Source organism: Larimichthys crocea, chromosome XIII (genome assembly GCF_000972845.2).
Source record: "Larimichthys crocea isolate SSNF chromosome XIII, L_crocea_2.0, whole genome shotgun sequence".
NCBI lineage: Eukaryota > Metazoa > Chordata > Actinopteri > Sciaenidae > Larimichthys > Larimichthys crocea.
The window spans coordinates 21884965-21897805 of NC_040023.1; the positions used below are offsets into that span (position 1 = coordinate 21884965).

General features: G+C 40.5%; 2 protein-coding genes across 5 annotated transcripts in view; both read left to right on the forward strand.

Moving 5' to 3' along the window:
* ice1 (KIAA0947-like (H. sapiens)) overlaps window positions 1–7328 on the forward strand; it is an 8606-nt gene extending 1278 nt beyond the window's left edge. The window contains exons 1-17 of one of the 3 annotated variants that reach the window (XM_027287147.1): window positions 26–99; window positions 193–230; window positions 360–442; window positions 547–623; window positions 815–852; window positions 967–1049; window positions 1137–1173; window positions 1291–1347; window positions 1497–1580; window positions 1758–2110; window positions 2304–4601; window positions 5034–5196; window positions 5498–5658; window positions 5757–5947; window positions 6134–6234; window positions 6346–6444; window positions 6762–7328. In XM_027287147.1, coding sequence (XP_027142948.1) covers window positions 47–99; window positions 193–230; window positions 360–442; window positions 547–623; window positions 815–852; window positions 967–1049; window positions 1137–1173; window positions 1291–1347; window positions 1497–1580; window positions 1758–2110; window positions 2304–4601; window positions 5034–5196; window positions 5498–5658; window positions 5757–5947; window positions 6134–6234; window positions 6346–6444; window positions 6762–6943 — 4098 coding nt within the window. In that variant the 5' untranslated portion in view covers window positions 26–46 and the 3' untranslated portion in view covers window positions 6944–7328. Of the gene's footprint in view, window positions 1–25; window positions 100–192; window positions 231–359; window positions 443–546; window positions 624–814; window positions 853–966; window positions 1050–1136; window positions 1174–1290; window positions 1348–1496; window positions 1581–1757; window positions 2111–2303; window positions 4602–5033; window positions 5197–5497; window positions 5659–5756; window positions 5948–6133; window positions 6235–6345; window positions 6445–6761 lie in introns of those variants that run through there. The other 2 variants (XM_027287146.1, XM_019266336.2) reach the window with 2 other exon arrangements.
* A 977-nt stretch (window positions 7329–8305) lies between these two features.
* LOC104940432 (non-canonical poly(A) RNA polymerase PAPD7) overlaps window positions 8306–12841 on the forward strand; it is a 9779-nt gene continuing 5243 nt past the window's right edge. Inside the window, exons 1-4 of one of the 2 annotated variants that reach the window (XM_019266338.2) lie at window positions 8306–9246; window positions 9577–9700; window positions 11799–11845; window positions 12697–12817. In XM_019266338.2, coding sequence (XP_019121883.2) covers window positions 8540–9246; window positions 9577–9700; window positions 11799–11845; window positions 12697–12817 — 999 coding nt within the window. In that variant the 5' untranslated portion in view covers window positions 8306–8539. The remainder of the gene's footprint in view (window positions 9247–9576; window positions 9701–11798; window positions 11846–12696; window positions 12818–12841) is intronic. The other variant, XM_019266337.2, reaches the window with a different exon arrangement.

The window sequence follows — 12841 nt, forward strand, 5'->3', positions numbered from 1 at the left end:
TTTACCCCTTTTACTTTGAAAGGTTGCTCTGAAAGCCTATGAACAGATGTCTGAACAGATGGAACAACTTAAGCAGGAAAACAGCAAGACAATGGCCGAGTAAGAGATCATTTTGTTTTGTTATGACAGTGCAGATAGTGATATTTGTATAATGTTGGTGGTGAATTAACTTGTTTTTTTCATATCTCACAGGAAAAATAAACTTGAAGACCAGATGAAGGAGGCAAACGGTACTTTGCATTCATGTTGTAACTTTTGCCAGTGATGAGTTGCATAATTTGTTTTGTTTTTTTTTAAGTAAAATGCATCCCTGATTTTTGTCTGATTTATTTATTTTTTTCTGTCTTTCGAACTTATAGAAGTGACAGAAACACAGGCACTTGAAAATGCACAACTGAAGAGGGAAATGGCCGTCATTGAGAATGAGTTATTGAAAGTACAGGTAAGCAAAACAAGTGTTTTGCACAAGTGACAGTGAATATTGTGCTTTAGAGCTTATACATACCTGATCAAATCTTGCTCATCTGTTTATTTTCCCTTCTTCAGACGTCTTTGAAGATATCTCAGGCACAAGCAGACCAAGTTGAAAAACTGATAGAGGAGAACACCAAGACAACAAGCATGTAAGAACTTACACTTTAGAGATGTGGTTTCTTAAATTGGACATTAAACAGTATAAAGTATTTTTTTCTCTTCATCTGTCTTTGTGCTACGTTATATGATTGTTCTTGGTCTGTTGTTTATCACCTGTTTCTGGGAAAATCATTTAATACAAAACATGCTTAAAGGTTCCATGATGTTTTCTCATCAACAGAAAGGACAGCCTTGAAAATAAAGTTGGACTGCTCGAAGGTTGGTGTTGAAAATTGGAGTATAAATAATTATTTTATGTTTGTCTTGAGCCTGTGCTTATAGAACAACTCCTTATGGCTGGTTTTGTGATGCTTATTTTTGTCCTTATTTCAGACTCAATTCGCAAACAGAATCATCAAATATTCCAACTGACTAAAGAGAAGAATCTGCTAGAGGGAAATGTTTACGATCTCCAGGTGCAGTAATGACCTTCATAAATGGCAGACTGTTGGAAATATGTTTTAAAACAGTTGAATTGACCTTTCTTTGTGTGTAATTTGCAGAAGAGACTGCTGAAACTGGAACGAGAAAGGAGTAAAGGTAAACAGATTTATTCACAAATAGAGTTAATTTGTAACTTTATATGTTTCTTTTTTTTTTCTTCATATTTTTGACTAAAAGAAATTTGAATTCAAATCTTAACTTACTTCTCAACAGAGTATAGAAGCACATCAACTCAAGCAAGTGTACCTGAGGAGCCTAAAGTTGATAAAGGTATTCAGTCGGCTTTACTTATTATGTATTACATTAATTAGATGAACTAATCACATGCATGAACCTAACCCAAAAGTATTGTTGTATTATTATTGGTATACTTGTATTTTTATATTTGCAGTGTGTGATTGTTTGAGCCTGTTTTTCAGAAAAGTTCCGAATGCTGCTTGAGAATTTGTGGGCATGTGTAGAGCCGCAGCCACAGCCTTCTGCAAACCTGTTACACTTACCTGGTAAGGCATCATTAAGCCGTCTTGTATATCTGCATATCATTACTGTCATAACTCAAAGTGTCTTCACTTCTGAACAACACTAACACAAGTTACTTCTGGTTTTTTAGTTTTGTTTGTAATTTCTTTCACCATTTTGCCCCATCGACACGTGTGCAATCATCTCTTATGTTCTTGTAGTTTCAGAGTCCAGTTCCAAGCAAGTTCCACCCCCCCCTCCACTAAACAGATGCCGCTCTCTTCAGAGTAACACGTCTCACAAGATCGGTGAATCCAACGGTTACCCCATGCAGACAGATGCCACTTATACACTGTTAAAACTCTCTCCTCCTGGACGGAAAGCCTACAAGCATCAAGCACTTCTGCACCCAACAAGTCCAGAGAAGCGGACAGACACTCCCAAAAAGAAAAAGCGATTGCCCAAGAAGCACAAAACTAAAGAGTCATCTTTGGACACCTCAGAAGTATCTTATGAGGAGATAATGGCATTGTTTAAACCACTGCCTCCCTGCTTATCACCCCTTTCAGATATGGTATGTTTCATGCTTTATTTATTAAATTGCTGACTAATATGCAGTTTCCCCTGTTTTTATTAACAATGTCAAGATGCTTTATTGTGTTGTGGTGCTATCTCTTATTAGCATGAAATCATATTATAATGAAAATGAAACACCAAAGTTATATTATTGAAAATCATGTCCTTGTTTTTCTTGTTCTTTCTGTCAGGAGACAAACATGGATCCTATGGAGACCGACGATGGAGGACAGGAGAACCATCCTAAACCCTCCAATGACTCTGTTCCCCTTCAACAAGAGGAGTCCTTACTCATCACAACACCAGTGTCAGACTACTGTCTGGAATCTTCAGCTCTACCAACAGAGGAGGATGTGGACTTGCCAGTGGTCACAACAGAGGAAGTGGAAAACATTTCCAAAGACTTGGGACCAAATGAGTTGAGTGGTGTTACTGAAATGAAGGGCAAAATCAGCACAGATGGTGAAGAAGTGCATCTTAAAAAAGAAATGCAGACTGTGTGTTTAGTATCAGCAGCATCTTCTTCTATATCAGACGCAGCAGTGGTGTCATTAAGTGAAGAGCCATCCTGTAATGTAAATCCCAGTAGCATCTGTGAAACTGAAAATTCTATGGAAAAGGCGAAGGACGATCATTCAGAGACGATAACAAAGATGGATGTAGACACAAGCCCTAGTGCTGTTGTTGGTGCCAAAACGGTCACTCCTGATGATGAAGAATCACTCGGAAGAAGTGATACAACTGTCATCTCTGAGGAAGCAGGAAATATACAGCTAGTTACTTCCTCTGTAACTTCCAAAACATTTGTTGACTCTGTGAGAGACACAGAGGCTGCGAATACAGATGGTTCAGCAATGGATTCTTGTAGTTTGGAACAGGGCAGTCAAGATACTGCAGTCTCAGAGCCTCAGGAGAAAGAAGGATGTCTCGGCAAGGATGCAGGCATGCCAGGAGATATCCCCCGTTTGTTGAACAGCAGTGATGGCATCAGTACTGTCTCAAATAAAAACGTTGACAAGAAACTTGAAAATGATGTATCCACAAAACCTGTTGAGGAAAATGGGAATGAAACACAAGGAACTGGAGGAGTGCTGTTGAAAGTGGAAGTTAAAGAGTCCCATGCTGACCAGGAATCTGCTCAAGTGAACACTGAAATTCCTTCGAAAAAGGATGTTGATGCAGAGACAGTAAACAGTGAAATACTAGTAGACCACAGACCTCCTTCTGACAGGCAAGAAAGGAAGAACATTGACTGTGAACCTTTAAAAGAAAATACACATTCTCTCTGCAGGGTGTTAAGTCCTTCTTGTCTGTTTCCCACTGTAAAAACGCACACTTTGGAAACTCATCCAAGCACAGAAAAATTGAATGTTGATGTTAACATTGAGCACTTTTCAACAAACCAAAAACCTCTACAACCTGTGCCCTGTGTAGAGCAAGAAGATGTTGTTAAGAAGGATATAGTCAAAGACAAAAGTAACCATAAAGTGAGCAAAAACAAATTGGACACCATTAATCCGACTGCTTCGTTGAAGCAGACTGTCGCTGCAACATGTTTGGAATCAAGTCCAAACGTTCAACCACCACAATGCATTGGCCAAGTTCGCTCTGAAATGGGTCCTCCTCTTCCTCGTCTCCTAACCCCTCTGCTCACACCTCCAAAGGCAGGCAAATCAATCAATCCAAGACAGGCTATTGGGAAACTCTCATTTCCCTCACCCATGGATAGACCAGCTTCGCCCACCACTCCCATCCAGGCCCACTTGACACCCAACAGTCAGCAGATGAGTTCAACTCTAAACAGTCCACTTCCTCCAAACGGAGTTCCCTCATCACCACTTCAATTTGGCTCTGCCACTCCAAAACATGCCTTGCCGGTCCCAGGACGCCTGCCCCTGACGGCAATGACTTCTTCCCCGTCGTCTTCCTCCAGTCCATCTCAGGAAAACTCCATGAGGATTCTTGACACCATGTACCCAGAGCTCTCAGCCCATGCTCGAACTCTGAGCATTCTCAGGGGGAATGTCAGTCTCGGCATTGGTTCATCAGAGAGCGGATTATTACCTACGACAGCAGGTAGTCAGATGTCTGGCTTTAAAACTATTAACTCCACTTCAACGGCTTTCACCAAGACTGAGGTGAGAGGAGAAAAAAGACGCTCCATCAGCATGCTTCAACCTAAAACCAGCAAATGTCTCCGGCTAGATAACTGCTCTCCTACTGTCAGTCGCAAGCAGGTGCCTTCTTCCTCCTCCAGCAGTGGAGAGGAGACCACCTTACCCCAGACTCTGAGGCCTAAAAATGAGACAACCTCTCCAACCACCGCAGAGCAAAATCTAATAGTCAACGCTTTTAAAAAAATTGAAGACCAGTGTTTTGATCTATTAGTTGTGATTCAGAGCCATCTGCATGTTGGTAACCTGCCCAAAAAGCCCGTCTTGAGAAGTGAGGAGAAGGAGGTCATCACTGAGTTTTGCCAAGGCAGATTGGTGAGTATACTGGTTTATTGAGCTTATATATTGCAGACTTAATATTGGCTCACCTTGCATTGTTTTTCCATTATGAGTATAATCTAAAAAAAAAAACAGCAATTTTATGTGATCTCTGTGAGGTTATTTGGTACACACCTGATCTAAAGTGTCACAATTCATTTTCAACATTTTTAGCTGTATATTCTTAATTGGGTCCTTCCATTATTACTTTTGGTGGTGCAAAAGTGAGTACCCCCCTACTTTGGTTACTTACTTATAGTTACATAAAGGGGGGAAAACACCCATATATCAGGAGGACTCTTATACAGTATATATCCTTATAAAAATAAAGTTAAATAATGTGAAGCCAACACAGGGGAGAGTTCACAGAGTGTCTGTGTAAAATGAACTTACAGCAAGTGCATGTCTTCTCATTTTCATTCTCTGAAGGAAGATGATATGATTCTTGCCATCCTGAAAAAACTGAAAGCAGAGAAAGGAGACCTCAGCGGGAACTACCTCCAGGCCCTCTGCAGAGTCTACACGGGGCTTTGTAGACAGAAGAGGGACTGGGAGAAGGCTCACATCCTGGCCTACAGCATTCTCACAGAAGGTTAGCAGTTGGTATCATACTATATATTTAAAGCGTTCACACTCGGTTGATTCTCCCACACGGGTATTTTAACTTTTTGGGGCTTTCCCTGTCTTTATTGCATCTACATTCACATAGATGCTCATTCAAAGCCATTGCACTCTTACTCTGTAAGTCAAGTTCACCTGTTTTTATAGTGTGTTCAACCTTTTTACCAGAAATCAATTAACACCAATTACTTTCATCTCTATGCCACCGCATGCACTACTGAAGCTCAAATTGGATTAATGCTTTTCCTTTCTTATTGTCTTCCCTACTGCAGATTTTCCAGATGCTGCTAAGCTGATTTTGTTCATGGTGGCAACATGGCCCAATGTTCTCTCACATACTAGTCCCCTGTGCCAGGCGATACATGCTGTCACCAAGCTGAAAGCAGAAGAAAACCTACACAAAGCCCTTTCAGCATTCCTTGGTTGGGAAAAGGTGAAGTATTTGGAGAGCTGTTGCATTTCTTATTTAATTCAAATCTTGCTTGTCTTGTAGAATGAGCCGTCTAAAGCCTAATCTCCCTGTATCTGCAGAATCCTCCCTGCGACGTTGATGAGCTGATCTCCAGAGCACTTTCTAATATTCGGTCAGGGTCGAGTCTGTCTTTTACTAAACACAGCCGGTACGGGGACGACCTGGGGAGTGAAGCTTGGGAACAAGTCTTCACGCTGAACCTCCTTTGTACGCACAAGAAGTGGAGGTGGACCTATGAAAATGTATTGGGGTATGTTTGTTTCTCTGAACCTGCTGGGTTTATTCAGAATCAGAAATACTTTAATAATCCCAGGGGGAAATTATTTAATCCCAGGGATATATCGTTTAATTTCACAGTCATGTAAAACCTGGTGAAAGAAGTTATAGTTTTTAAATTGTGTACTCCTGTGCTTACCTGTTCATTTTGTTTTGACAGCCCGGAGTTGTGGCCATTAATGAACACTTGGGTGTTACAGCCCAGAGATCAACAAGGACCCATCTCTGATGTCACTGTTGCCACTGTACTCCGACTTATAGGTCAGTTGTTTTGTACATTTTCCCTGGGATCAACCATAACCTGAAGTGACATGTAATTTAATCATCACTAGAGGACAGTGTGAAATTCCAATATCTTTTTGTTGTAAATAGGACGCCTTGGTCAGCTGGGCATCAAAGAGAGGTGTGTTTCCTCTGTGTTAAGTGTTGCCAGCGTCATCAACGCATTTGGAAAGCATGGACAGACTGAAGGTATGAAATAGGAGAAACCTTAGTGGATACAGAATGATTCAGTTTGGTTGTAACTAATACACACCTATTGTGTGCTGGGAATGCTGCCAGTGTCCTCCACACCTTTCATTGATCACAAATCTGATGTTTATCTTTTTCATCCACAGAACAAAATTATTTACCTGCGTTTATCTCATCCTGGCATGCTAAAGTACATTGGCATATTCAGAATTATTTGTCATAATTGTGCCAAATAAATATAATGAAATAAATATAATAAAGGCCATCCGGCAGATCTGCATTAAGAATTCTAATCTTACTTTGTCTTCTCTCCCAAGGTGTGCCATGGGCGGTCCAGTTAGCAGCCATCTACTGCATCTCAGAGCTGTCTCCCTGCAACCCCAAAACAGCCCTGGATGCCCTCGCAGGATGGAGAGGAGAAACGTCTCAGAGCGTCCCTCCTGCTGTTACCAGCTGCATTTACCAGTTAGCCTCTGTCTGCAGACAGGTTAAGAGCTGAGAGAGACACACATGCTTTACAAATTCACGTGGTCAGTCTGTGCCTATTATTATGAATACAGGATGACTGGAAATCTCACCATGTAATGTTTTGTTCTCTTCCTAATACACTTGGCTTAAATTGAAATGTATTGTCAGTTGTATTGACAGTTTCAGACAACACTTGTTTTTGTTTTTTTATGTGCACTTCTACTTTAAAATGAACATGTCTGAATGTGTAGCAAATATGAATTTTTTTAACAGCCCATACCCTGTAATAATAGCACTGGCTTAACTCCCAGCCTCCCTTCCTTTTTTGCTGTACTCAGGAAATGCTCTAAAAGCTTGTAAAACATGTACATGTGTGTTCATACTGTGGCTCAGCTGTAAATATGAGGTATCTTGTTTTCTATGACTGAAACTGAAAGATGGCCACAGTAAATGTTTTGTACAGTTTAAAGTTTCAGATGTTATTTATTTTTTCAAATTAAAATGAATGCATAACGAACAAAGTCATGTCTGTTTTGCACAACATATTTTAAAACCATAAAATTGCCCTTTACAGTAAAGAATTCCACATACAGACCTAATGTGCATATTTTATATAGTTTATATGTACATTTAAAAACAGACATTTCTGACAAATGACAACTGTTTATTCCTCACAGCTCAGATTAATTTACAACCACACTTAGCAAAATTGGCGATAAAGGCTGCGACTAATGATCCAGCCAAATTACAACAACTATCGTGTTTTAGCCTGCCCAGTCTGAGGTGAAACACATGAAAGCTTCCGGCAGTACCCTTCAAAATAAAAGCCCAAACATTTTAATCAGTACATTTGAAGTAAATCCCTGATATCTGTGCTAAGAAAAACTTCTTTTAAACATATTTGTGAAAAGTAAAAGTATATAAAGAAGGCCAGGCCTGAATAAGAACATGTTTTTATACATATTTGAGAAAGGAGTAAAAATAAATCTTCTAAATTGTGTTATCCAGTTATATTATGGAGATGCAAAATGTTTCTTGAAATGCTTCACAGTTATTTAGATTTAATTCTGATATACAATAGACAGATAAATATCTGTCTTCATTATTTGTGTTAATGTTTGTAAAGATGGCATAAACCATCATATATATGGCAACCACCTTAAATGCATGTTGAGAAAAACGTGCAGGATGTGTGAGCACATCAAACATGTAAACAATGTCAGCATATTTGAATATGTATTTTATTTGTAACGCTTTATAATTTTGTGTTTGATAAGGTCTTTCGGGGGAAAATGAAATGGTCTGGTTTCCGGTTGTGCCGGCCTGCGTGCGCCGGACTTGACGCATTGTCCTCGCGGAGGGGGTGTGTTCAAAGATTTAAATCCCTCGGACATGCGCAGACGCTGATCCGTGCTGCTGGGTGCGCCATATTGGCTGGCTTACATGGGGAGTGGAGTTGGGCTAAACGCTTGAAAAACCAAACCAGTTTCCAGACATGAAGCACTTCGAGGATAGCAAGTAAATCAACGCGGTAGGGCTTTTTTGGTTTCCTTGAGCGCAAAGTGTTTTATCTGCCAAACTGCTCGTCATTTCCCCGTGAAGAGGTACTCGGTAAACTCGACTCCCAATGGATCCCAGGACCGCTTGGATCCAGCCGGAGCAGAAGGGACCTGCCAATTCCCTGTGGATGCACATTTGGGAAACCTCTCAGGGATTTGGAGCAAACACCGGCATCGACAACCACCTTCACCACCAACGCAACTTTGCTAATGCGAATGCTAACTCCGCGGACACAAACGGCGAGTGTTGCAAAAACGTAGCGCCGCCGCCGCCGCCGCCGGGGGTTGTGTTTGGAAAACTGCCCAAGCGAGACGGCGGAGGAGAGAGGGGAAGCGTCCGGAGGAAGGGCTCGCTGTCGCCGTCTTCCTCCTCTTTGGACTCGGAGGCCGAAAGCTCTTCGCCCTCCGGCTCCTCTCTGCAAATCGATAATTTGAACGTCGCAGAAGAGGCCAGCCGGTTTTTACACTACGGCGAGCACGAGTTGAACGAGAACAATCTCAGACGGCAGTATCCTCCTCCGCCTTTCCACACTGTTCACCAACACTGTCGCAGCATGCAACAATCCTTCGGCCACACCCCCGCCGGGATGAAAAATCAGCATGGGAACAAGCACCACCACCATCCGTCACATTCATCCGGCCGCAGGAGGCACCTGAACAGAGCCAACACTTTCCACGGCATCAACCCGCTCCTGACCTACGGCTGCAATGGACACTATGCAGACTCTCCCTGCAGCCTGTGGAAAACCAGGCGGTACAGCCCGGGTATTAATGGGTAAGCACACCGAGAGGGAGGTTTCCTCCATTGTAGGGGGTTCAAAGTGAGGTTCGAGGTTCTCAAAGGAAGTCACAAGTCACCCAACAGTATGAGCAGTGGTGGATGCACACAGTTTTTATTTTATTTTGTAAGGGCATATGCACTATATTAATGTCAAATTGACTTTGACATTTACTTCATAAACAAGTTTAAATTATCTATCAGTTACGCAACAAATTATGGATGTATTCAATATGCATGTCAGTCAGTTTTTTTAAAATTCTTTGTTCATTATTTGATGCACAGCCTCATTTTAAAGTGTCCTCCTTTCCCTTTGAATCCCCACAGTCTTCATGAAGAAATCGTGGACTTTTTCAACTTCATGTCACCACGACCAGAGGAGGAAGCCATGAGACAGGATGTCGTGAACAGGATAGAAAGTGTCATCAAGGACTTGTGGCCCACAGCACGGGTGAGTGTCAGTACGGTACACGTGCCTCCCCTGAAGATGACTTGAGGAGTTTCTCAAGCTGTGAGTCCTGTCTGTGAGAGAAGTACTCCGCTCTGGCCTGCACAGTATGCAAGATGTACTTGACACTTTACACTGTCTTCAGGGGATTCTTTTGTACTATTTTATTACTTGAGGTAATGACCACAATGCTTATTTCTGGGGCCCTGCTATTCTTACCCGTGTGCTACTAAACCTTCTTCTAAGCCTGGCAATCTCAGTAAGTTGCAGCTTCCTGCTGCATCAGAAGTTGTGTTACCAGAGTTAGTCCCACAGTTGACTGTGCCATGGTGAGTCGTCTGTGAAATGAAAACAGATGAGTATAGATCAAACTTTTGAAGCTAGGAATGTTCAGCTAATCGGGTTATTTATGTATCTGCGCCAGAGAGGTCATCTGACTTCACTTTCATTTCACTCAGTTACAATCTTTAGAAAGGATGGACCGCTGTATTGAATCTTTTTTTTTGATTGTTCGGGTGTATCTGATAAACGGGGACCTTGTGCTTTAAGTATATTGTCCATCCTTCTGTCTCCACACTGAGCTACTACTGTCAAAGGAAAATGATGCGTACATCAGATAAAATCGATTTTTAGAAAAATAAAAAATCCAGGTTACTGATTGCCACTGGGTTTGGCTTGTGCCAGCCCGCTCCTGCCCAGGCCTTTAAACTTTTACACTTTAAACACATTTTCAAATCCATTTCTACATAAAAAAAATAAATAAATATGAAGTTTTATTTCCTATTGGCATATCCTTTTTAATTTGCAGTTTCAGTTTTATGTAGACACTTTATTTCTTGTATTGACTTTTGTTTATAGCTCATGCATTTATTTNGATTGCCACTAGGTTTGGCTTGTGCCAGTCCGCTCCTGCCCAGACCTTACATTTTTACACTTTAAACACATTTTCAAATCCATTTCTACATAAAAAAATAAATAAATATGAAGTTTTATTTCCTATTGGCATATCCTTTTTAATTTGCAGTTTCAGTTTTATGTAGACACTTTATTTCTTGTATTGACTTTTGTTTATAGCTCATGCATTTATTTAGAAAAGCTGTTCTACACTGTGTAAATCAATGTTACTGTCTTTTTTTTTATACACTCTACTGTGTGTGTGTGTGTGTGTGTGTGTGTGTGTGAGAGAGAGAGTTTACTGCACTTTACGTATCCTGTTTGGCTACATTATAGGCAGTCAACAGCCTAGTTTACACTGCCCGACCAAACATAGTTGGCCAGCTGTAATCATTATTCGTGTCACTTGCATTCCCAGAGTAACATTAGTGAATTATTTTCCATTGTGTGTTGCCAACAGAATGTTAGACTGTTTTCTTCCTGACAAACACAATTTTTGGGGGGTTAACATGATAAACATTTTTAAGCTAATCGTGGCCCAGAGAAGTCCCACTGGTCCTGTGGATTAGTTTTTGTTATTCTTTTTTTCTCTCTAAAGACCATTTTGAGTTACTATTCCAAGCCGCAACACAAATGTTTAATTTTTATAGTGGACTTTGGTCCCCATCCAGAAAATAAGGTTATTCCACATTAAAGTGGATGTAAGAAACATTCAGTAATTTCTAATATCACTATACAAAATAATATCACTATACAAAATAAAATGCTGTCCATGCTCTACAAAGATCAATGTACCATCAATGAAAACAAGTTTAATAGACTGAGTATTGGCTTTGTTATTCAAGTCAAGTTCATCTATCCAGGTCATGGGTGTAGTTGGGCTACAATTTTCACAAGAACCGTAGCATGGCATGACTGAATTCTTAGAATTCTGGTATAGCTATCTTTTTTAATTCCCTCCTGACCTGTTGCTTTTGTACGACAAAGCACAGACATCAACCAGGCAGGAAACATTTTATAGAGTTTGATTTCACTATCAGTGGTTTTTAATGTCAGAATGTGTATGAATTGGAGTAACTAACAGCTAAACTCAAGTGTCCAAATTGAATTGTCCAAAACACATAAATGAGCTATTTGATTAATGATGGTTCCAATGATGTTTCACAACTTGAATCAGGCTTCTATTCATTTGTCTTGTATTCTGCAGGTGGAAATATTTGGCAGCTTCAGCACAGGACTTTATCTTCCAACAAGGTAATAGATGTTTGTTTGTCTTTCTATAGTCTGACCTTTTTTATATAGGGCTCATTTTTAAACATCTCTCATTAACACGCACATTTTAAGGAAGTGGGGTCACTGTTTTTTATCTGGGGTGTTCCCCTATGTCTGCGCTTCGCTAATTTGCTACCATGCAGTATTACCTGTTGTTGTAACTCTAACCACATTGCATTTTAATGTAATGTTTGTTTGTGTATACAGTGTTTTACTCAAGGCCCTGTTGTTAAGATTACTGGGTTATAAAGCTGGGCAACACTGGAAAAAGTTGACATTTCGGCATATTTGTTATTAATTTCAGCTTCGTTTGGAAATAATTTATCAGTCTTGCAATAACTGCAGTGACTTTTGGAGTGGGGACATAAGGCAGCTGTTTGATGCATTTCAACATCACACCACTGTATTCAAAAGACTCTGTAATCAAAAACATATGGATTATGAATTAGAGCCAGGTTGTTGTTTTTTTTTAAGATGACCACAATCTTTTAGAAGAAGTGGTGCATTGAGATGTGATCAACAACCTTTTGTTCAGTTGAAAAGACAAAGAAATGTTGTTTTGCTGCAAGCGCATAGTCACCATTTCTTTTTTCTTTTTTTATCTTGTCACCCACCCCCCACACACAAACATCTCCAAACCAGTGGCATGGCTTCTGGTTCTACAAAACAGCCTGGAAAAACAAGCCTGAATTAGTTTAACGACATAAAATTAATACAATTGGGCCCTTTTATGTTGTGTTTTCAATGACGTGCACATCAGTATGCACCGTGTGACAGAATACTTGAGAAATAAACTTTCTAAGTTCCAAAGTATTTTGTGTTTTTGTTCTTAGTGACATTGACCTGGTGGTGTTTGGAACATGGGACCATCCCCCACTGCAGGAACTGGAACAAGCCCTGAGGAAACACAATGTGGCTGGCCCATATCCCATCAAGGTCCTCGACAAAGCTACAGTAAGTCACCCGGAGCTTGATGTC